Here is a 22,416-nt window from a genome sequence, read left to right as displayed (position 1 = left end):
AGCAGCCCCCGCCACACGTTTCACCTACGTGCACGAATTTTCTGTGGTACGTGTATCTTGTCCAGACGCACAAAAAAGTCCTTGGACCATAGCCTAAACCCAACAGGAAGTCGGCCATTTTGAATTTTACGTCAAATTTTGGATGATTTACACACTTCGTACTTTAACGAACTCCTCCTAGGGATTTAGTCCGACCGACCCCTCAAATTTCTGCTGTGCCTTCTAAAGGCATTGAAGATGAAAAGTTGTGCATTTGCGAGTTTTCGTCAATGGGCGTGTCCGTGGCGTGGCGTGAAAGATCAAGTCTTCGCCATGACACAGGAAGTTGTCGTAACTTCAGTGTACATGCTCACATCTGCACCAAACTGTACATGTAGAGAGAGTCCCCCTGAACATGTACATGCCGACATTCACCCACAGTCATAGCGCCACCTGCTGGCAACAGGAAGTGACTTTTAACGAAGCAGCCCCCGCCGCTCGTTTCACCTACGTGCACGAATTTTCTGTGGTACGTGTATCTTGTCCAGACGCACAAAAAGTCTCTTGGAGCCATAGCCTAAACCCAACAGGAAGTCGGCCATTCTGAATTTTACATCAAATTTTGGATGATTTACACACTTCGTACTTTAACGAACTCCTCCTAGGGATGTAGTCCGACCGACCTCAAATTTCTGCTGTGCCTTCTAAAGGCATTGGAGATGAAAAGTTGTGCTATTTGCGAGTTTTTGACAATGGGCGTGTCCGTGGCGTGGCGTCAAAGATCAACTCTTCCCCATGACACAGGAAGTTGTCGTAACTTCAGTGTATATGCTCACATCTGGACCAAACTGTACATGTAGGATGAGAGTCCCGCCCTGAACACATGTACATGCCGACATTCACCCACAGTCATAGCGCCACCTGCTGGCAACAAGAAGTGACTTTTAACGAAGCAGCCCCCGCCGCACGTTTCACCTACGTGCACGAATTTTCTGTGGTACGTGTATCTTGTCCAGACGCATAAAAAAGCCTCTTGGAGCGATGATTTTTTCTTTTTTCTGCAAAGTAGGCTCAACTGACATGGCCTAAACATACTCGAAAATTCACCAAAATTTGCAAACCATCTACACACCAATACCGATTTATATTCATAGCGGCAAGTGCTATGTAGCTCCACATAGGGGACACAGGAAGTGACATATAGCACCTTCATGTGGCGTCCGAACCGTGTAGCAAATTCACAGCCGTACCGGCAGAGCTCCAGAATGTACAACTCTGCCGGCTCACACCCGGACACGCTACAAGTGCGAGGGCCCGCCCAACGCTGCTTGCAGCTTTAATTTTTCTCTATTCTTCTATTATTCTTATGTAACGTTTCTTTGTTTATTCCATATTTCTATATTTCTACATCTATTTATGTCAACTGTATGTGTGTCTGCGTGTAGCACCTTATCACCAAAGCAAATTACTTGTATGTGTAAAACACTACTTGGCAATAAAGCTCCTTCTGATTCTTCTAAATGAGCTCCAGTTTAAACATTCAATAGTATATACTCATTCAAATACTTTGATTGGAATGAAAGTTTTTTTTCCCATTAAAAACAGCTTAATAACCTCATTAAAATGTATTAAAACTACATTTACCTTTTCTCTGTCATTAAAATATCCACGTCTATGAATATATAATTATGTTTCGTTCAAAAGTTTAACCACTGGACACATATGTCTCCTGCTTTAGGGGCGTGGTAGCCTAAAGGTTTAAGTGAGCTTGTTCTGTTCATCCCCGGACTGGCTTGATAATTGACCACAACTGAGGTGCCATTGAGCAAGCACTTAATCCCAACCACTCCAGCAGGAGGTGCTCCTGCTACACATGTTAAACTCAGATTTAAGGTGAGCACAGAGAAACCTTCCTTCTTCAGTAGATGAATTTGAAAACAGCCTTCTAGTGTCAAACTCTGCACATTCATCATTATGCAGAACGTTTTTACTAGAAGGAGGCCTTAAATAACATTTTTAATGCAGGAATATTAATTATATTTGAATATCTTTACAGTGTTATATTGCCACTTTTAAAAGATCTGAATAGACTACTTCCTGCTCCACTGGGCTATCTGATGGGAAGCTGCCGTTTTGATCTCCTGCACCATTAGAGGACATCAGCACAAGACCATATGTGTGGCAGCAAATTTATTTTGACATTAGCATATTACAAACAAAAAACAAAAAAATTTAATTACTTTCCAATTGCAAACATTTAGAACACATTTTTAATCTCCAATGGAAAAAAACAGTTGTGTGACAAGTGTGTAGAAAATATACTTCAATTTCACTACATTTTACTATTAAACTGGAAGCCAACATAATATATTTAGTTAGTTTACTGATCTTCCAAATAGGAGAAAAACAGTTTGGGGGGAAAAAATATTTAAGTGTGATGTTCAACTGAGGAACAGCACTAAGCTAAAAGTACATTTCCTATTATCCTGTTAAATTACACCTTACTTAAGTTTGTCTGTTGCCCTGTGCAGGTACTGTTGATTTATAAGCATCAGAAGCTTAAATAGGCAAGTTGCTTTAAACTTTCTTTATGTTGTTAACCAAATTTTTTTTTTTCAAATAAATCAATCAAATGACCAATACAATGAGCACAAAATACTAGATTAAAGTGTTCAATATATATTCTATAAAATAGAAATGGTGGCGAAGGTCGTACTGGGGGAAAAAAAGTCATCACAAATGTGTTCCTTCATAGACTCTAATTATTGAAAACAGGAATAACACAGTAGGACCTGCATTGGGAATACAAAGCTTTTGCAGTTTTACACCTTAAACCAAGAGTCATATCAAGCCTATATATAATCTAACACCACTTCTATGGTTTAAACCATGTGGAGATCACGCAAAAGCTGCATTCTGTCCACTAGGAGGCAGCAGAGTGAAAGAAATAATAAAGTCACCCTAGCATCAATTCTCAAGCGCCTGTGGCTGAGAACATGGAGATGCTGGGGAATACATGGGGGAGGAATTAGGTTATAAAACAAAAGAGTCTGACCAGCTTGGGGAGCTATTAACAAAATGTTCACAACATGTAAACAATGAGCTACAGGGGACTGAAGAGACATTTTAGGATTCCACACATCGGTGACATTATTAGAGACCATATGGGTATGGTGTGTGTGTGTGTGTGTGTGTGCGTGTTGGAGCTGGGTATGTAGAACTAGGTTTATTAGTAATGGGTCTTTAATGGGTCACAATTTCTGGAGCATTCTAAAAATGGGGATTTTTACTCTGAGTGAGTTACTAAAAGTGATACGGGGTATGGGTGACCCAGTTGGATGTCTGCTCTTTGGTGCGCTTGGCGGAGCTGTGGCTGGTGAAGAGAGATTTGAAGACCTCCGACCTCTCCTCCATGTCCTGGATGGACCTTTTGGTGGTAGCGGAGGTCATTGAAGACTTGATATCTTTAGACGAGCTGGAGGATCCAGAGGGTCCGGCAACAGCTGGGTGGTAAAATGGCAAATAACAGGGAAAATGAAACAGCGGGATGAAGACAGGTACAAAGAAAAACATGGCAAAGAATGAGACATTTTTTAAAAAGGAGGGGAAAATGATCTTTACTAATATTTAATGTCCTCTTTTTTATATACACTGAACAAAATTATCAACGCAACACTTTTGTTTTTGCCCCCATTCATCATGAGATGAACTCAAAGATCTAAGACTTTCTTTATGTACACAAAAGGCCCATTTCTCTCAAATATTGTACAAATCTGTGGTAGTGAGCACTTCTCCTTTGCTGAGATAATCCATCCACCTCACAGGTGTGGCATATCAAGATGCTTATCAGACAGCATGGGTATTGCACAGGTGTGCCTTAGACTGGTCACATTAAAATAGCCACTCGAAAATGTGCAGTTCCATCACACAGCACAATGACACAGATGTCGCAATTGGCATGCTGACGTTTAATCCATATAACTATACAGTACACTGTTTTGCATGGACATTTATTACTATTGCACATCACGCTTAGCTGTGAACATGATGTGATTATATCTGATCAGAAAGCACAGTGTTCTGCCAGCGGACCAGGCAAGGTAACAGTAACAGCAACTTTAGCATTTAACTGAAATCATGATTGATTCTTGAGTTGAAAGTTTGTTGTTCCCCTTTTTGGGCATTGAGTCACAGTCATGAGTTAACTGGGAGTTGTGAAACTACACCTTTTTACTCCCCTACAGCTCTCTGTAGCTCAGACAATCCCTGCTATCTGCGTGTGCTAATCCATCCTTGGCCGCCGCAAAGCAAAGGTATTTCTTAAACAATGCATTGATGATTCGTTGAAATAATCTATAGAAGCTTTGAATACTAAAATTATCGTTAGCTGCCGCCCTAATCTGAAACCCAGCCAAAGCTTCTTTTTTTTTTTTTAAATGCTCATTGGTGTTCAAGGTCATCAGTGAAGACATAACTTAGGGCCTGTGTCCACCAAACCTTTTTTTGCGCTAGCGGGCGTTTTTGAGGCTTTTTTTCCCGACTGCTGTGGTTGCTATGATACATGTGTTGCAAGTGATTCTACCTAACTTTACTGGATGTAAAAATGTCAACACAGAGTAGAGTACTTGCTCTGGCCCTTGCTCTGTATGAATGAAGAGAAGAAGGCTGAAGCAGGTAGAGAGAAAGGACGGACTCGCCGTATGTGGGTTCATGATTTTGTGGGCAAGGAACCACCCTTTGGTCCAAGAGGATGAAGCCCGGTTCCAAGATAGAAACCGTTGCTAATGTGTGTTATTTGTACCGCCCCTCCTCTACTGTATTTGGACAGCTGGGTAAAAAGTGACAGTGACGAGCGCAACGTTTTTCCCAAACATTTAAAAAAAAATTTTTAAAACTCTCTGCGACCGAAAAAAATGCCCAGAACCTCATCACGTCACTATCGTTTTTATTCATTGCTCCCATTGCAATGAATTGAAAAAAGACGCTGCAGTCAGAAAAAAACTCTTTGGTGGACACGGGCCCTAACTGATTATATGAACTACTAGATCATCCTATTGTTTTGTTTATTTATCTAGTGGCATTTCTGCCATGCTGTTTGAAGGCAGGGAGGATTCCTTACAGTGAATCTGGCAGACATTATGTTCAGAACTAACTAAAGTTATGTCTGCATTGATGAGTCAGTGGTTAGCTACCTGACTGACTTGTTTCACTACCATTTTGTAGCGAGCTCCTCCCTGCTACATCCACTTGTGGAGATTGTGTGGCATCTGCCGGAAGAAACAAAGAGTTAGACAGTTCGATTAAAGACAGAGCACTTCATTCAATGTTTTGTTGCTTTTGTTCCTTTCACAATCTAAAATAAGCTTTAGCTTACCACGAGCAGGAAGCTGCAAAGACGCTTTTTTTTTTTTTTATTGTTTTATTAAAGGTTTTGATTTGAGTAGTGTTTCTCAGCCAACACCCTGTTCACTTGTGAGGTGAGAGCCCTTTGCTGTCCTGGAGAGCTAAACAGGAAACCCTACCCATGTTCTCTTGATGACGCAAAACACCGGATGACTGATCTCAGATTCATAAACACAGGGCCAGACTGTAAAAGCACTGTACCTTTCCAGATATCACCATTTAAAGGATTTGCTTTTTCTTATTCAAGTGCATAGCCTGGGAGGTCTCACGGAGAATGGCTTTGTATCGGTGGTGAGAGAGCAACAGAAAAACCAAACTCTGTGACTAATCTTAAACAATTACCCTAAATATTCCATCACTACATGACTGATGCATTTTTATTTAAAGGACAAATGATGACAACAGCTATGTATCTACTTACTAAAATGATCATGCGAAGAGATGTGTCAGGATCCAGGGGGTTTACCACAAGCTATACAAATCATCAACCTCTCACAGGAAAGTGTAAAGATAGCAGCAATAGCTACACACGTAAGTAATTCAGTGTTTTTATAGCAGATGATGGTATCACATTCTGCAATGTCATTTTATCATTTTTCCATTACAGGTATTTACCTACATTTCAAAGTGTTAATAACCCAGCAACTCCATTGCAGCACATGCAAATCATTATCCAAATGAAGAAATAAAGGTTCTGGGGTCTGTTCGCTGCTTGTTGTTTTTTTTTTTTTAATACAAAACAGATTTTTTTCAACCAGGCGTTTTCTGGTACAGATTGAGATGGAAGTGGAACCACCCTACCGTGCCTTCAACTCGCTCAAGCAACCACTTCAGGGTCCTCTTGCAGTGTAGATATGTGATTTCCTGATATTAAAAGTTCATCTGCAATTTTCTGTAGTGGTCCCAGTAATATTTGTTTTTACTGAAGCATATGTTATGACATAGACAACATCAAATACTGATAAACTGAATTTATCTGGCAAAATATTGTTTACAAATGTAGATCTCCTGTTTTTTTTTCTCCTGATTTTTTAAAGATAATTATATTTAAAGCAACCCCCCTTCACACTTCAACAAGACAGCAATCACTTGTTAATTATTATTTTGATGTTTTTACTTCCTAATTTAAATTTAAATTTGAATTTCTCAGTATATGTGGTGGTCTTGTTCTCAGATGTACAGTCCCCTCCAAAAGTGTTGGAACGGTAAGGCAAATTCCTTTGTTTTTGTTGTTCACTGAAGACATTTGGGTTTAAGATCAAAAGATGAGTATGAGACAAGAGTTCAGAATTTCATCTTTTATTTCCTGGTATCAGGGCGGCTGTGGCTCAGGAGGTAGAGCAGGTTGCCTGTTAATCGGACTGGCTGTTCAGCCAGTGTATGAATGTGTGAATGTTAGTTTGAGCACTTAGTCTCAGTGAATGAATCTGTGTGAATGGTGAATGCAGATGTAGTGTAAAAGCACTTTGAGTGGTCGAAAAGACTAGAAAGGCGCTATACAAAATACGGAGCATTTATTCACATCTAGATGTGTTAAACAACTTCACCACGTTCTTAGGTGAGCAAAAGTAATGGAACAAATAATTTTAAAGTAAATAACATTTAATATTTGGTGGCACATCACCAAACTGTTGCATTCTTCATTTGTGATGCTATTCCAGGTTTTACCGCAGCTTCTTTCAGTTCTTGTTTGTTTCAAGGTGTTTCTCCCTTCAGTCTCCTCTTAAGGAGGTGAAATGCAGCTCTATTGGGTTAAGGTCAGATGATTGACTTGGCCAGTCTAAAACCTTCCACTTTTCCCCCCTGATGAAGTCCTTTGGTTTGTTGGCAGTGTGCTTTGGGTCATTGTCCTGCTGCATGATAAACTTCCTCCCGATTAGTTTCAATGCATTTCTCCGTAAATTGGCAGACAAAATGTTTCTGTACACTTCTGAATTCATTCTGCTGCTACCATCATAAGTTACATCATCAATAAATATAAATGAGCCTGTTCCAGAAGCAGCCATGCACGCCCAAGCCATGACATTACCTCCACCATGCTTCACAGATGAGCTTGTATGCTTCGGATCATAAGCAGTTCCTTTCTTTCTCCACACTTTGGCCTTTCTATCACTTTGGTAGAGATTAATCTTGGTCTCATCAGTCCATAAGATTGTGTTTCAGAACTTTTGCGGCTCATCTCTGTTCTTCTTTGCAAATTTCAATCTGGCCTTCTGATTCTTACTGCTGTTGAGTTGTTTGCATCTTGTGGTGTGGCCGTGAGTCCTCTTTGAACCGTGGATTGTGATACCTTCACCCCTGCACTGTGGAGGTCGTTGGTGATGTCACTTACTGATGTTTTGAGGGTTTTCTTCACAGCTCTCATGATATTTCCATCATCAACTACTGTTGTTTTCCTTGACAAACCTGTTCGACGTCTGTTGCTCAGTACACCAATAGTTTCTTTCATTTTCAGGACATTCCAAATTGTTGCCCAATGCCCAATGTTTGTTCAATGGCTCTGGTCGATTTTCCTTCTTTTCTCAGCTTGACAATGGCTTGCTTTTCTCCCATAGACAGCTCTCTGGTCTTCATGTTGGTTTATCCTCTTTAACAGGAAATGCAGTATTTATAGGTTTGAACCATGGATGAAAACTTAGACTAGTCATGCAGAGCTATTTAATGTTTGGACAATCAACCTAAAAAGCAACAACTGGGCAACAAGAAACATCAGTCAGTCACATGTTTCAATACTTTTGCTCACTTGAAAAATGGGTGGATTCAAACAAAGGGTGGTATGTCCTGAGTTGTTTAACACATCTAGATGTGAATACCAGGAAATGAGAGCTGAAATTCTGAACTCTTGTCTCATACTCATCTTTTGATCTTAAACCAAATGTCTTCAGTGAACAATAAAAACAAAGGAATTTGCCTTACTGTTCCAATAATTTTGGAGGGGACTGTATGTATTGTAAGGAACTAATATCATTTTCTGCAATTTGAATTTTCTTTTCGCTAAATGTGGGGAAAAGACTTATTTCAGCTGTGTAAGCAAATGCACTCGGACTTTGCAGTTAATGTACAGGACGGCATTCAGTTACAAAGAGCAGCATTCACAAGCGTCATTTGCATTAGCGGTTAATGCGCTGCGGTTTGATCAGACAGCTCTTTTCTTTCTCTCTGGAAGTAATGGCTTTCCTGTCTTTCCTGGTGCGTTGTACTGAAAATAATACTGAGTCATCACGTAACGCTGTAATTGCAGTTACAAATGACAGAAATCCACAAACTGCAACGCTTGCTAGAAAATGGTGTGTCACATGTCAGAGCTGGAGTCGAGGCGGCTGGCTCAAATTCTCTATGCAGAAAAAAATCCTGTTAACCAGATATATGATACCTCAACCAGGCTTTACACAAACCTTTTGTTTCCGATGGTGTGGACACAGCTTCAGCTGCTTTGCTCTTCTTTGATTTCTAAAACAGGAAGGGAAATGTACCGATTAAAAATCTTTCTGATTAGTGTTTGATTGGATGTATCCATTTATCCACCCAATATCATATCATGATTTGTTGATTAGCTGTAATTCTGTTTAAATGAGAACCCACCTTAGTTTTGGCTTTGGCCCGCCTCTCTTCCATCTTCTCCCTAAGCTCCTCCACCTCCTCCTTGGTGCCATTGAGCACAATGATATCCTCCTCTTTAAACGGGTCACCACACTAAAACACAAACATGGCAGCCCAGGTAAGAGATACTGACTGACACAGTAGAAGAACCTTTCCAAAAAATGTAAAGGCATCTCATAGACCTCATCTTTAAAAGGAGTATGAATAAATACCTTTGACTGACTGAACCTTAAAAGCACAGCAACCCCTCCTGCTACTTATTTACAGTATGTGACTGAGAAGGCCGTTTACATTACACAGCACATTACATTTTCGCTGTCCCCTACCTTGACACATACATTGCACAACTATCTACTGTATTTGGGCATATTTCTCTGAAAAGGTTAACCCAATTCCTGGGAGGCATCATCCAGATTCATTTACACAACATTTGGTTTTAAATGTACATAACTTCTGCTTTGCTTCTGCCTGTAAAGTGTCTTTGAGTGTCCTGAAAAGCACTATAGAAATAAAATGTATTATTATTATCCAGATGTGTAATCCTCTTTAAAAACAAAAACCCACACTTTAATGAGGTTCAGGTGCACAATAGGTAAGGAGACACAGTCCTCCTTTGACTTGCAAAGCAATGTTTTTTGTATGTCCAGCTTGATGAAAATATTTAAACATTGTTTGTGAAGCATTGTGGCAGGGATAGGCAAACTGAATTTGCAAATATTATAATAAGACAAACTATTTCCACACACAAGTGCAATAAACATTTCTAGAGAACGCTGCGCTGAACACAAGTATAAAGATCAACATCCAAAGCGTCACCCTGCCACATCCCATTTCACATTATTTGCATTTAGTTTCCTCTGAGAGAAACAAAGTGAGGCAGATAAAAACAGGTAAATTCCGTCAGTCAGACATACACTCAATAATGGTACATAGGGACGCAGTTACATTTTGACTTGACAAACACCCAGGCAGGATGACAATGTAGTCTTTTCTCAAAAATAAAATGTATTATACTGTATTGTTTACTCCAGTTTAATGGACCAGTATGTATATTGCTCGGTATCTTACTACCCGGATGTTTGGGAAACAAACAATAGCAACTACAGAATACTGTTTGTTAAAAAACAAAAAAAAGGTTTCTTGCAGACACAATTATTGCATTTTACAGGTGGGGTAAGCGATTCTATTCTAGGAGAAAAATGTTTTATGAGCAGTGTGCTAGTAACATTTGAGACAACAACCTACCGTACCGGCAGCAGCTGAAGCAGTAAGTCAGAAGAAAACTGGGAGAAGATAAGGGAGGTTTGGGTTTGGCTCGCTGGCCATTTAACATTAGCTGTATCGGCCTTTTGTTGTTCAACATGTTCAACTTTTCACAGAGCCGATGTGCTTGTCAGTCACTTTTCGTCAAATGACCAATCACAGCCTACAGCTATAACTGGTTTTAATACTCAACAAGTGGTAAAAAAGTATCCTACTGTATGAAATTCTAATGAATGTAATGTATCTCCTAACTGTCACCAAATGTGTTTGTACATAGCCCTGGCTCTGTAAATGGGAAAACAAACAAACAAACACATTTGATTTATCAAATACAGTTTGAAAATTGTTTACATAAATGGAAACTTAGCAGACGGTCAAGTTACCTCTGCATGACACCCACAGGGAAACACAGTCTCTAAAAAAATATCATTAAATATTATTGCATTTCTCCTGTAGGGGCTAACCCACAAAATGATGACTCCCAAATTCATAATTTTATGTATTAATCAAAAGTTACACTTACATAAGCTGCATGAATGCTTTAAAAACACACCCACATACAAACACAAATATTAAACCTCTGAGTAACCAGCAGGGGATCTATTGTGTTGCGGTAATGCAAGCTCAGTGGATGTGAACTCTGGCCATGTTCTCTGTTCAACACAAGAGGGATAATCTCAGAAGCTGACCACGCAGCAAACAAACTCTGTGGGTGCTGCTCTGAAGTCAGTCACTTTGCTGTTGCTATTGCCACAAATGACACAGGCCACCGGTGAGCTGAGCACCTTATCGTCGAGTCAGTGAACAAGTCAGCCAGAATCTTGCTTCAGCACTAAACCAACTGCTCGACAGGCAACAAGAGGGTGAACAAGAGAGAGAGAGACGGCACTCAGTGGAGAGACATTGTGGATAATTCAATATGTGTACCTCTAACTGGGGAGATGAGCTGGAATTAAATATCCATTTGAGAGATGAAAGACAGGAAACGGATGTAAAAGCTGTTTGAGGAGAAATGATGAAATGAAAGTAAGAGGACAAAAAAAGAAAGACGCAACGCACCAGTGAGTAGGAAATTGCATGTGGGAGGAGAGTGGAAAAATTTTAGGGGGGGAAGAGTGTGTGTGTGAGGGTGTTTCCTGTGTCAGATTTGTGCATGGGTGTTACCAGGAACCAGGTAACCAGGGACAGCCCTACAGACCACGTCTCGTGGGGATATGTGGGAGCGACTTAATCAGAAATGACTACAACTGGAGGGGGAAAAATCTGCACACACAAAGCACTCTCTCTCACGCCGGCATGGTCTCAAGCTCGGAGAGTACAGCCTGCGAGGTTACTACCTGCCAGAAATAAAAGCAACAAAGCTGAATTTAGCTGAAAAAAACAAACAAACAAAAAAAAACACTTGACAGAAGCGACTCCTGCTGCTGTTGTTGCTGATGATGATGGAATAATTGTTAATAATTGTTCTCGGACTCTGGATGGATTGTAGTAACAAGCTCGGAGAATGAATTTAGGTATCAGTGATCAGAACGGGCACTGATGTCTATAATGTTCACTTGTTCAACCTTGGGCCCTACAGAGTGAACTGCCTCAAAGGTAACTAGCTCTTCGTGCCCTGTCTTTGGCATTCAGTCATTACATTCTGTACCTGCATGTGTGTGTTTATGTGTTTCATCGATAAAAGATTGAAATGTATTGATCTAGACATAAAACATATACATAAAAGATGGACATAATCTTAAAATGAATGTTTGAAATGTGAAATGATTATTACCTAAAGGTTTTTCGACTCCAAATACTGTGAGAAAATAAGCAGCAAGCGATTCCTTATTTTCACGCTTGTAGTGAAGAAGGTGTATGAGTGTGTTTGAATGAGTGAGCGAGAGAGAGAGTGAGAGAGAAACTCACACCTTTCCATGGAAGTCTCCATGGATATCTGATCTGTATCTTTGGTGCTGTTCTCAAGAGCAACATGGCTTTTCCGTTAGGGGGAGGCTTCAGTGACATGGGATAGAGAGACTGCTTTCTAGCGTCTATTCTGCTCAGTAAAGAATATTCTGCCCAATAGATCACTGGTCTGTTTGCCATTTAAAGTACATTTTATTTAGAGAGCAATTTCACAAATGGCAACTTTTCCTCAAGGGGCTTTGCAGCATACAGCCCTCAATTTGAATAAGGGAAAAACCACCCCCACCCTCCAAAAAAAAATCTTTAATAGGTAAAAAAAATTAAACAAAATAATAGAGTAACACAGGCAATGCATCCAGTAAAACTGTGCCAGCTGCCATTACCCACACCAGATTATCTTAGTAACTGATCTGTTTTGGCTTCATGGTTGGGAAACTGTCAGAAACAATTTGCTGAGGTACCCTGAGAATCCCCTTACATTAAGAAAATGGTCAAAAATAGGCCTTACTGATGTGGGATAGTTGGATAGTTGTTGTCTATTCTATAATACTACTAAACAGCTTGAGAGTTTCAGAGGGTCCTTATGTTCCAGAGTCTCGACTGAAAACTAAAGGGGACAGAGCGTTTGCTGTCAGGGCCCCGAGGCTCTGGAACAGCCTGCCCGAGGAAATCAGGTCGGCTGAGTCGGTGAACTCTTTTAAGTCCCTTCTTAAAACATACTTTTATAGGAGAGCCTTTCCCGATCTTATTTGACTTTATTTTATCCCTTTTATTTTATTGTATTTTACTAATTTTATATTAAATTTTCAAGCTCTTATCTTTTTTGTATTATTCTTTACACTTGTTAAAGCACTTTGTAACTTGTTTTTGAAAAGTGCTCTACAAATAAGGATTATTATTATTATTATTATTATCCTTAAGTGTATTCAAAATAACAACAAAATGTGTTTTAAATGACAAACACTGCAGGGTATGACACTTATTACCAGAGTACTGCCCTTCTATAGTTTATCTCATCTGAAACCTTTTGCATATTTTCTCTCACACATAAGTTGTTTGTTCACTTATTGCTAGTGATTGCACCTTGCACATGATGTGCCAAAAGAATTCCTGAGTTCTCAGATGATCCACCAAGACTTGTTCAGTGAGTTTCTGAACAATGCAGTGAATTAATCAACAAGAATTTCATGTCAGAACTGTTTAATTTAATGTCTAATTTATGTTGCAGGAATGAAAATAATCTTTGGAGATGTAAGCGGGTATATTTCTATTCTTATTATTTATAGTAGGTTATTTCACCATTTTAATTCTACTTTATTCTCCACTATATTTTAGTGTGTACTCAATAGCCCCCCCCCCCCCACACACATACACACACACATACTGCAAACGCACCGACTTGCCCCGCCTCTTTCGGTTTCTCTCGCCCTGTATGTGTCTGATCTGTCTGTCTTTCTCCATCAGCAGTACGTTTTCTAGAATCGACGAAAAGACCAGAACTACTCTTTTGAATTTTTCCACCCGCAATTTCGTTTTCACAGCAGCAATTGCGACGCACGTGGAGCAGAGCAGAGTCATCGGCTCCCGACGGCGCCCGAAATGCTGTCGGGTCAGGCTCGTGCCAAATCTCTCTCTCTTTTTTGTTTTTTTGGAAGATCGGTCTCGTTAGGACTCGGCCTAATCTCTCTCCTTTCATTGTGCCTATAAACTCCATGCTGTAAGGAATACTGTTTTATTGATTATATTATACATATTCTAAATATTATTGCCTACTTGCTGATTGCCGTGGCACTGTTATGTTTGAGGCTTACCTTGTCCGTGCTTGTAAAATATTCACCGTGTCAACATCTCTCTATATGTTTAAAATCCTATATCCTTCAGGAATGCTATTAAATGACTTTTCAGAAAGATGAACCAGAGACAATGCATTTACAGTTAAGAGTCACAGATAACAGTCATTAACAGACTAAATTCGGCGTACTACATTTCATGAGCTAAAAACTGACTTCATCATTACTACTAACCTACATATTTAACCCGATTTAATAATATCCCTCAGGAGTCCAGCGCTCTACTGCAAAAAACCAACCTGGTGGTCTTTATTGAAGGAGTTTTATCTGAGGTCCTGCTATCTGGATACGTTGAAGCAAGGCTATTATGCGCAAGCTTGACTGGAAGAAATGCAGCTTCCTGTTGTGCCTGGGGATGAGTATTATCTGTTCAGCCATTTACTTGAGGACCAGATTCGCGACAAAGCCAAAGCACCTTGCAAGTCCAAGTGACAAGCCCCTTTCCACTGAATGTAGAGCTTTTCTGCCCCACATGGAGGATGGAGTCAAGTGGTACAACCATAAAGGCCAGGTTTGTTTGAATTTTTTTCATATAGTCTACATTTACATTCTTACTGCATTTCTGTAATCGATGTTAAACAGTGCAGTGGAGCTAGCATCATCACTGTAATCACGAAAAAATTTCCATAACAACATTTTCTGTGCAATTCATTGCATAAAGTTTTCTGTGCAATTCATTGCATAAAGTTTTCAGTCATATTTGTTCATTATGTTTGAGAACTGGGGATCACATAAGACTCTGGTAGCGATATGCTAAAAACAAATGAAAAGAATTAGAAATTGTAAGACTTAATCAAATCCAGATCCATATGTTGACACTATGTTTGTGGCCAGCCTGAAGAAGTAGCCTATACAAACAAATTAGAGAAAAGATTATAGTAAAAAAAAATGTTCCGAAGGCAACTGTGTTTTAATAACGTGTGCTGTTAATATATCTTTTTTTTCTGTCTAAAGGTGGAAAGCTATATTTTGAATAGCTGCATCAATTGTTCCAATTTGATCAGAGACCTACACTTCATCACAAGACCTCTGAGCCGTGAGGAGGAGGACTACCCTTTAGCTTTCATTGTGACTGTTCACAAGGAGCTGGAGCTTTTTGTGCGCCTCTTGCGGGCCATTTACATGCCGCAAAACGTCTACTGCATTCACGTGGATGCCAAGGCTCCATGGAAGTACAGGGCTGCTGTACAGAAGCTAGTCAGCTGCTTTAATAACACCTTCCTGTCCAGCCGCAGCGAGACAGTGACGTACGCTGGGTTTTCCCGTCTGCAAGCAGACTTGAACTGCATGACGGAGCTAGCAAGGTCCAAGGTAGGCTGGAGGAAGGTGGTGAATCTGTGTGGACAGGATTTCCCTGTCAAGAGCAACTTGGAACTGGTGCAGTACATGCAGATCGAAAGGTGGAGGGATCAAAACATGACGCCTGGGATTAAGCAGCCGGCGTCTATGAAGCACAGGACTGCGCTCCAGCATATTGAAATCAGGGGGTCACATGTAGCTTTGAAAGGGTCGGGACTGAAGAAAGGTCCTCCTCCACACAATCTGCAAGTTTATTTTGGAACAGCGTACTATGCTCTTACAAGGGCTTTTGTAGACTTTGTTCTGGAAAGCCCAATTGCACGCGACCTCTTGGAGTGGTCTAAAGATACGTACAGTCCAGACGAGCACTACTGGGTGACAGTCAACCACATCAAAGGTAAACTGCCTTTTTCAAATGGGTCCACAGACATGCAGCAACTTCCTACTGTTGCTGAAGTAACCTTTTCTGTTCTGCAGCACAAATTCTATACAACCATTAATTATTAACTAGTGTGATTATAATGATTTTTTTTTTTTTTTTACACTGGCTCATTGACCTTGCTGGTATTGTGATGATTTCTAGTTTACATGTTTGTGATTTAAAGCAATGTGATGACATGAAAGATGACCCGAGTTAAATTCATTTTAGAGGTGTGGCAACATTTTCTGCTGATGTCAGAGTCACCGTCATCAATGTAAAAACTGGAGTATGTAGTCTTGGACTCACCTTAAACTGAGCCACAACATGACTGAAACCATCCAACGGAAGCGCTGGCACATGAATTGTGAAAATGATTTAATATGTATGTACTAAAATTAAAATATGTTTACATGTTTTTATGTAATACTACCAACTTAAAAGGTGGCACTATTGCTTGCTTTAAGTATCACAAATCCTTTTTTATCCCACACATACAGAGCAAAGGAAAATACAACCTATAAACTTATTGATTACATATATTGTTGAAAATGACGATAATTAAATTAACATCAATACTGATGATTCATTTCTATATTGATCATCAGTAATATTGCTTCATGAGGTTCCTCTGTTCATTCCGCACTTTCACAACATTTTACACACCCTTGATTGACATCATTTCTGGTTGCGTGTCATGCTTGAGTAAAGTCTTAGATCTGTGGTGAATAAACAAATAATTGTCCAACTCCACTAAAAGACAAACCTGTTAGTCATTAGGAAATACTGCCACTGGTCTTGACCAAGGAAAATACCTAATAAAATAACCTGGGTGCTCCTAAACAGAGTAGCTGGAATGCAATGTGCTTATTTCCATGAAGGGAAATCAATAAAGTGTATAACAAACTGTATTCTTTTGGCAACATATCTGTAATGAGGTGGCATTAAGACGGCCCTAAGAAAATCTTAGGGAAGAGGCTGTGCACTGCTTTTAATTGGAGGGGGGAAGGTTAACTAGACATGTGAATAAGGAATCTGCACTCAAACTTACTTGGACAAGCTGCACAAATATGACATTTATGTTTTATTGAAAGTGTTTTCAAACTGTTATTTTCAGCATTACAAGAGAAAAGCTTAAAGGATGATGACTAACTGGCTGGTTTGGTAAATACTTGTCTGGTAAATGTCCCCACCTCAATAAAACACAGCCACTTTCCATAGCTTTTCTTTGGGAAAGATTGTCTCCCATGCAGTGGATGTGACAGGGTCTAACTTAATTGTTATAATGCAATTAGGTCACATAATAATGATTCATTGTATCTTGTTATGTGTTTGAAGAGGCTCCAGGCAGCCACATAGATGGAGGTTGGGCAGGAGACATCCGGGCAATCAAGTGGAGGGATCAAGAGGGAAGGGTACACAACGGCTGCAAAGGTACAGTACAGAAGCGCATGTATAATAATAATCATTTAATTGATTACTTACTGTACCAGGCTTATCTATTGTCTAGTTTAAACGGTTTATAGTCAGTTATTGATACCATGGAAATGTTACTGCAACATTTAGAATTATTGTAGCTAATGATGGCGGCTATACATTTATAGTTTGTGGCCAAACACACTTTAACATGCACAAACAAGTACTAATTACTATCTTTGTCTTAACATTAGCCTACCTCGTACTTTACCTCTGTCTTATGAAATAAAAATTATCTGCCCTTTACTCTTAGTCTTATGTTTGGCTCCAGACAGGATTACAGGGCAAATCACTGGCTAAGGCAACTCTGTATTTACTCAACAAAAGACAACAAGAGGACTGATATGAGAATTTATCTGATATGAAATAGTCTCCAATAGGTTTAGTCTGTATTTTATGACCATTTACAGGTTAAAGGTAAATGAAAACAGGATTTGTATGTAACAATAAAATACAGACATCTAGCCATGCAGTAGCACATAAACTTACTGACAAACACACAGCATCAAAAAAAAAATCATCTAATATGAAAGTACAAAAATTCTTGTTGTCATTTCAGGGCATTACGTTCGAGACATCTGTATCTATGGTGCAAATGACCTGCCATGGATCATCAAAAGGAACAGCATGTTTGCAAATAAGTTTGAGAGTAATACCTATCCTGAGGCACTGGACTGCCTGGAGCAGTGGCACAGGAACAAGGTGCTGAAACAGGCAACTGTTCCCATACAGCAATCATGGCTGCTGGCCACACAGGGAAACTGTAACAGCTACTTCAACAGCAGTGCTTGAGCTGGTATCCTCAGCAAAGTTAGACATGCAGTTCAGATTATTTGCATTCGTTACCTCTGCCCAGCGTAAGCCTGGAGGGGATCATGCATTTGGTCGTGTGTCATCTGCCGCAGCTAATCTTGCACACTACTGACTTGACTTAGGCTGTTATTTTTTGTGCACATTTATGACTGTATGCTCAAGGAGCTTTTGCGGTTGTGGTGAATCACAATTTTTGAATTTCTGTTTTATACTGCTATTGACTGCTGACTGCTTTTAATCGGCAGATTAAGCAATATTTGTTTCTGCTAGGGACAACATTGGTTGTGGCCACGTTAATGTTGGCGGATTCTTTTGTTGGCATTTTAACTTAAAACATATTTACATCCCTGGTGTTTTGGAGGTTTGTCTCCATATAGCCCGTCTACTCTGGTTATACATCAATAGTATAACCTGCGTACAGTCTCCCCTTCATTTCACTAATCTCATGCACACACGGCCTGCCCTGCACTGCCTGTTCCCCCACGACCCCAGAGCAGTATGATATCATGTTTTTTATATAATAGCACAATACTTTTCTGTATCATGTCTACGTATTTTGAGTTTTTTTGCATGTTACACCTGTAGAGATGGCGCATTTTATGAGTTTTGGACGCGGGGGAAAGGATGAAGTCACCTGACATTCATTTGCATGGTAAGAGTAGTCAGGTGACTTGTTTCCATATAGTAACAATAATAAACATGTCGTTAACATTGTGAAACGGTCGCGTTTGGATAGGTTTAATCATCAGAAGTACTTGGTGATGTTTAGGAAAAGAAGAGATGGTTTGGATTAAAAGAAGAACGTTAGTTATTTACTTATGCAAGTTACACTACGTACGCAACGTAAGTTAAATACGTTGCATACGTTTGGTTTCTCACGGGACACAAACAACGGTCTCCCAGGTGACAGTACTGTGTTTAACACATCCATCCACCCTGACTTCGTTCCTACACGGACTTTGTCGCTTTTTATACTATGTCTCCTGACTTTTTTTCCCTCTGACATTCTTACTTAAAATGACTCTGCACAATATAAGGCAATAAGCCAATTAAATGCTGTGAAATGAAATGCGAAAAGCTAAAACATCATTGTGATAACATGTGAAATGACTTAAGACATTGATGTGTTATTTATATGCCATTTGTTGATACCGGGCCTGGCAGAGATCTGCCCTGGGTTCACTCTTGTAGATCACTGGTTGTTGAATGTCAAAAATGAAGAAGAAATTAACTGAGAACAGCAGGATGATGCACCATGAACTTTCAGACTCTGTAGCGCAGTTACTGTTCACATGTATTTATCTATTTATGAGATTTTAAGACGACAGAAGGCATTGTATACACCAGAGGCTAAAATATCTTTAGAGTAAAGAAAAATAATTACATAAACTACTGAATCTGCATTTAATATTGTTTACTTTAATAAAATATTATTTTTTAATATTTTTGAATTTAATATTGTTTATAATTTAATATTGACTGTGGTTCAGTTAAAAAAAACACTTGTTGATAAAACTTCTGTTTTTTGTTTGTTATAGCAGGAATAAAACAAACAAATGAAAAGGTGTCTATATGCATGGTAGTGGCTCTGTGAGGCTGTGCTTTGAGCAAATTGCCGTGCAAACATCTTCACAATGACAATGTATAAAGTTTACCATGTTCACCATCTTAGTTTAGCATGTTAGCACACTAACATTTGCTAATTAGCACAAAACACAAATTGTGGGTCACTGGGATTATCTAGTAGGTCAAGGTCAACCTAACTTACTGAAGGTTTCTTTGCCTATTGAAATAGTATAGTAGGGGAAAAAAATAAAATAGACAATTCAGAGAATTCATTTTGGTTTTTACTATAAAGCACTTAGAGCTGAGTTATAGTCTCTGGAGTTAGCTTAGCTAAGGTTAGTGTTAACTGAGGTTGAAAACGAGTTAACATTAGGACATTAGGAGATGCAGGTTCTGATCAGTTTACCACCTTATTCATAGCACTAAACAGCACTAAAACACAAGGGGCTGTGTGAGCGTGCTGCTTCAAGGTACAGGTAGAAGATAAAATACATGGAAATAAAGCGGACTTCAGCTTCAGAGAGGAACAGAGAGGCCCATTCTCAATGTCCACCCTAATGACCTAAGTTTTGAACACTCACACACTATCCAGGCATCCTGTTCAGCGGTTTACAATTATGTGTCATTTCATGTTACAAATTACAACAAAGAAGTATGAAGTAGGCAAAATCAGCCTAAAGGTCAGCAGCTACAAATACAAGAATTGTGTATTGGCTAATAAGCCTAACTAAGAAACAATCTCTACAGACAGTCACTCTCCCACAAACAACAGCAGGGAGCAGCCCATTCAGGTTGCACAGGTAATCCAGCTCCTCCCGCATGGCACATGTAAATGTAAATGCTCCGTACTTGTATAGCGCCTTTCTAGTCTTTTCGACCACTCAAAGTGCTTTTACACTACATCTGCATTCACCAGTCACACACATTCATACACCGAGCCTAAGTGCTCAAACGGAAACTAACATTCACACTCATTCATACGATTAACGGCCAACCCGCTCTACCTCCTGAGCCACAGCCACATTTAATACTTACATAGTCACATACCAGTGTTTCCGCTATATGCTGAATCATGACCGCCGCTACTAAAATTTCCCACGATAATTAAACTATGTGCTACAAATGTTTTCACTCACACACTGTGGGAGCATGGCAACACTCAATGCTTGGCTGGCTTCCTCTCATTGTTCTATTCAAAACATCTATGTGACAGATGCTGTTATAACAGCATAACTCCTGTAAGGAATCAGGAGGTGCGTAGCGAGTGTTTGATTGTCCGAGCGGCAGAAAGTTTAAGTGTGTCAGCTTCTCAAGACCAAGAAAAGTCTGTTGTTTCCCCCCCTGCTGAAAAAGTGACGCCTGTTAGCGCTAAGTTAGTTAACATCCCCCCTCCCCTTCAGACTGAGCTGAGCAGGAAAGCTTCAACAGCAGGCTGCGTCTTTTGGCTGCTATGTAACTTAACATTAGCTCAATAGAAAGTAACTGGTAGCTGTATTTTATTACTGCCTACTTGTCCAATGTTGAGAACATCAGTTACAATCTAAGAGTAAACTGGTGTAGCCTGCAGCTCTGTCCTGTACAGACTGGTTCAATTATTTTTCAGATGAAATGGTGGTTGTTAGGAAAAGAAAGGACGGTGGTGACTGGAGGTGCTGAGGTTAGTAAAGCAAAATAGTGATGCAAACTAGCTTTTCCAACTCTTTGTTCAGACATATAGTGAAAATAATGGCCCAATGTGATGTGAAATTACATATTTGTCATTGGAAAATGTAAAATTTTCTTGGGGGAGGACCCCCAAACCCCCCACCACCCTGACCACGACCACCAACACCAAAACATTCAGCTAGAGCTCACATTAAACTGGGAAAACACTGAACTTTTAAGCTATTCTAAGGTGCATCGCATGCTCATGGACACAAGAGTAATACTGCTGAGACATGTTGTGTTGGGGTTTTATATTCAGACAAAAATTTTGCTTCACTTCCGCTGCTATAACTCCATCCTAGGGGAAACACTGCATACGTCACAAGGTTTGCTGTGTCTCCCAGCATTGTCTCAAAACCATGGAGGAGACACCAGGAGACAGGCCATTACACGAGGAGAGCTGGACAGGGCCGTGGAAGGGCATCAATCCAGCAGCAGGACCGGTGTCGGCTCCATTATACGAAGAGGAACATACGGAGCACTCCTAGAGCTCAACAAAAAGACCTCCAGCGGGCGGGTGTGCATGTTTCTGTTGCTGTGTCTCAATTCGCACACTTCCATACATACTATTTTGAGTGCGTAAGTGTGTTCACACTGAGAAGTAGGGCAAAATGCAGTGCACTGTGAGTACCCGGATGGTGCATTCATAACGGCCAAAAAGTTGAGTTTGGAACTGAGGATACTTCTTACCCTCAACAACCGCTAGTTTAGCTATGTAGCGGAAGGGGCGGGACCAACAACACGGGAGAAGTGGGAAGCAGCAGAGAGAGAGGCTAACAACAAAATGTCTTTTACAAGTTTCGTACACCATTTCATCACTAAATCCACTTCTGAGAAGTTTTGAGGTGAGAAATCCAATTTGTAGATGTCAAATGTTCACAGTTTTATAAAAAGTGATGGCGGATCAAAAATGTGCTCAAACGTTTTTGGAGTTGAGAATCTCCGCAAGTGGCGGTTGCCGCAAGTGCGGAGCAGCCACTCAGACCTCTGCAGCCATCTCAGAGAGTTGGGTATGGCTGCAGCCACCCATCAGTCTTGAACGCAGCAACAGACGACCCAGCAACAGCAGCAGAGCAAAACACAGCTGCAAGACAGTTTTAATGTTCGTACTGCTGTAATTTAAATTAAATGAAGAGA

General features: G+C 40.0%; 2 protein-coding genes across 4 annotated transcripts in view; one reads left to right on the top strand and one right to left on the bottom strand.

Moving 5' to 3' along the window:
- Positions 1-2,154: 2,154 nt before the first annotated feature.
- rtf2 (replication termination factor 2) overlaps positions 2,155-22,416 on the bottom strand; it is a 35,903-nt gene continuing 15,641 nt past the window's right edge. Inside the window, exons 6-10 of one of the 2 annotated variants that reach the window (XM_038695985.1) lie at positions 8,965-9,075; positions 8,778-8,832; positions 5,172-5,246; positions 3,437-3,482; positions 2,155-3,375 (exon numbers count right to left, since the gene is read on the bottom strand). In XM_038695985.1, coding sequence (XP_038551913.1) covers positions 3,231-3,375; positions 3,437-3,482; positions 5,172-5,246; positions 8,778-8,832; positions 8,965-9,075 — 432 coding nt within the window. In that variant the 3' untranslated portion in view covers positions 2,155-3,230. Of the gene's footprint in view, positions 3,483-5,171; positions 5,247-8,777; positions 8,833-8,964; positions 9,076-22,416 lie in introns of both variants that reach the window. The other variant, XM_038695984.1, reaches the window with a different exon arrangement.
- On the top strand, positions 10,841-19,452 carry gcnt7 (glucosaminyl (N-acetyl) transferase family member 7). Of its 2 annotated transcripts, none has more exons than XM_038695983.1 (5): positions 10,841-11,841; positions 14,213-14,514; positions 14,958-15,699; positions 17,059-17,154; positions 17,756-19,452. In XM_038695983.1, exons 2-5 carry the CDS (start codon positions 14,311-14,313, stop codon positions 17,986-17,988), a joined length of 1,275 nt encoding a protein of 424 aa, XP_038551911.1. In that variant the 5' UTR covers positions 10,841-11,841; positions 14,213-14,310; the 3' UTR covers positions 17,989-19,452. The 2 variants fall into 2 exon arrangements, with proteins under 2 accessions (XP_038551911.1, XP_038551910.1); XM_038695982.1 differs by lacking the exon at positions 10,841-11,841 and adding an exon at positions 13,016-13,870.

This window comes from Micropterus salmoides, unplaced genomic scaffold (genome assembly GCF_014851395.1).
Source record: "Micropterus salmoides isolate LMB-PRFRI ecotype aquatic unplaced genomic scaffold, ASM1485139v1 Ms_hic_scaffold_4, whole genome shotgun sequence".
In the NCBI taxonomy this organism is placed as follows: Eukaryota; Metazoa; Chordata; class Actinopteri; order Centrarchiformes; family Centrarchidae; genus Micropterus; species Micropterus salmoides.
The sequence above is the reverse complement of the archived record's forward strand: the minus strand, read 5'-3'. Positions and strand labels throughout refer to the sequence as shown.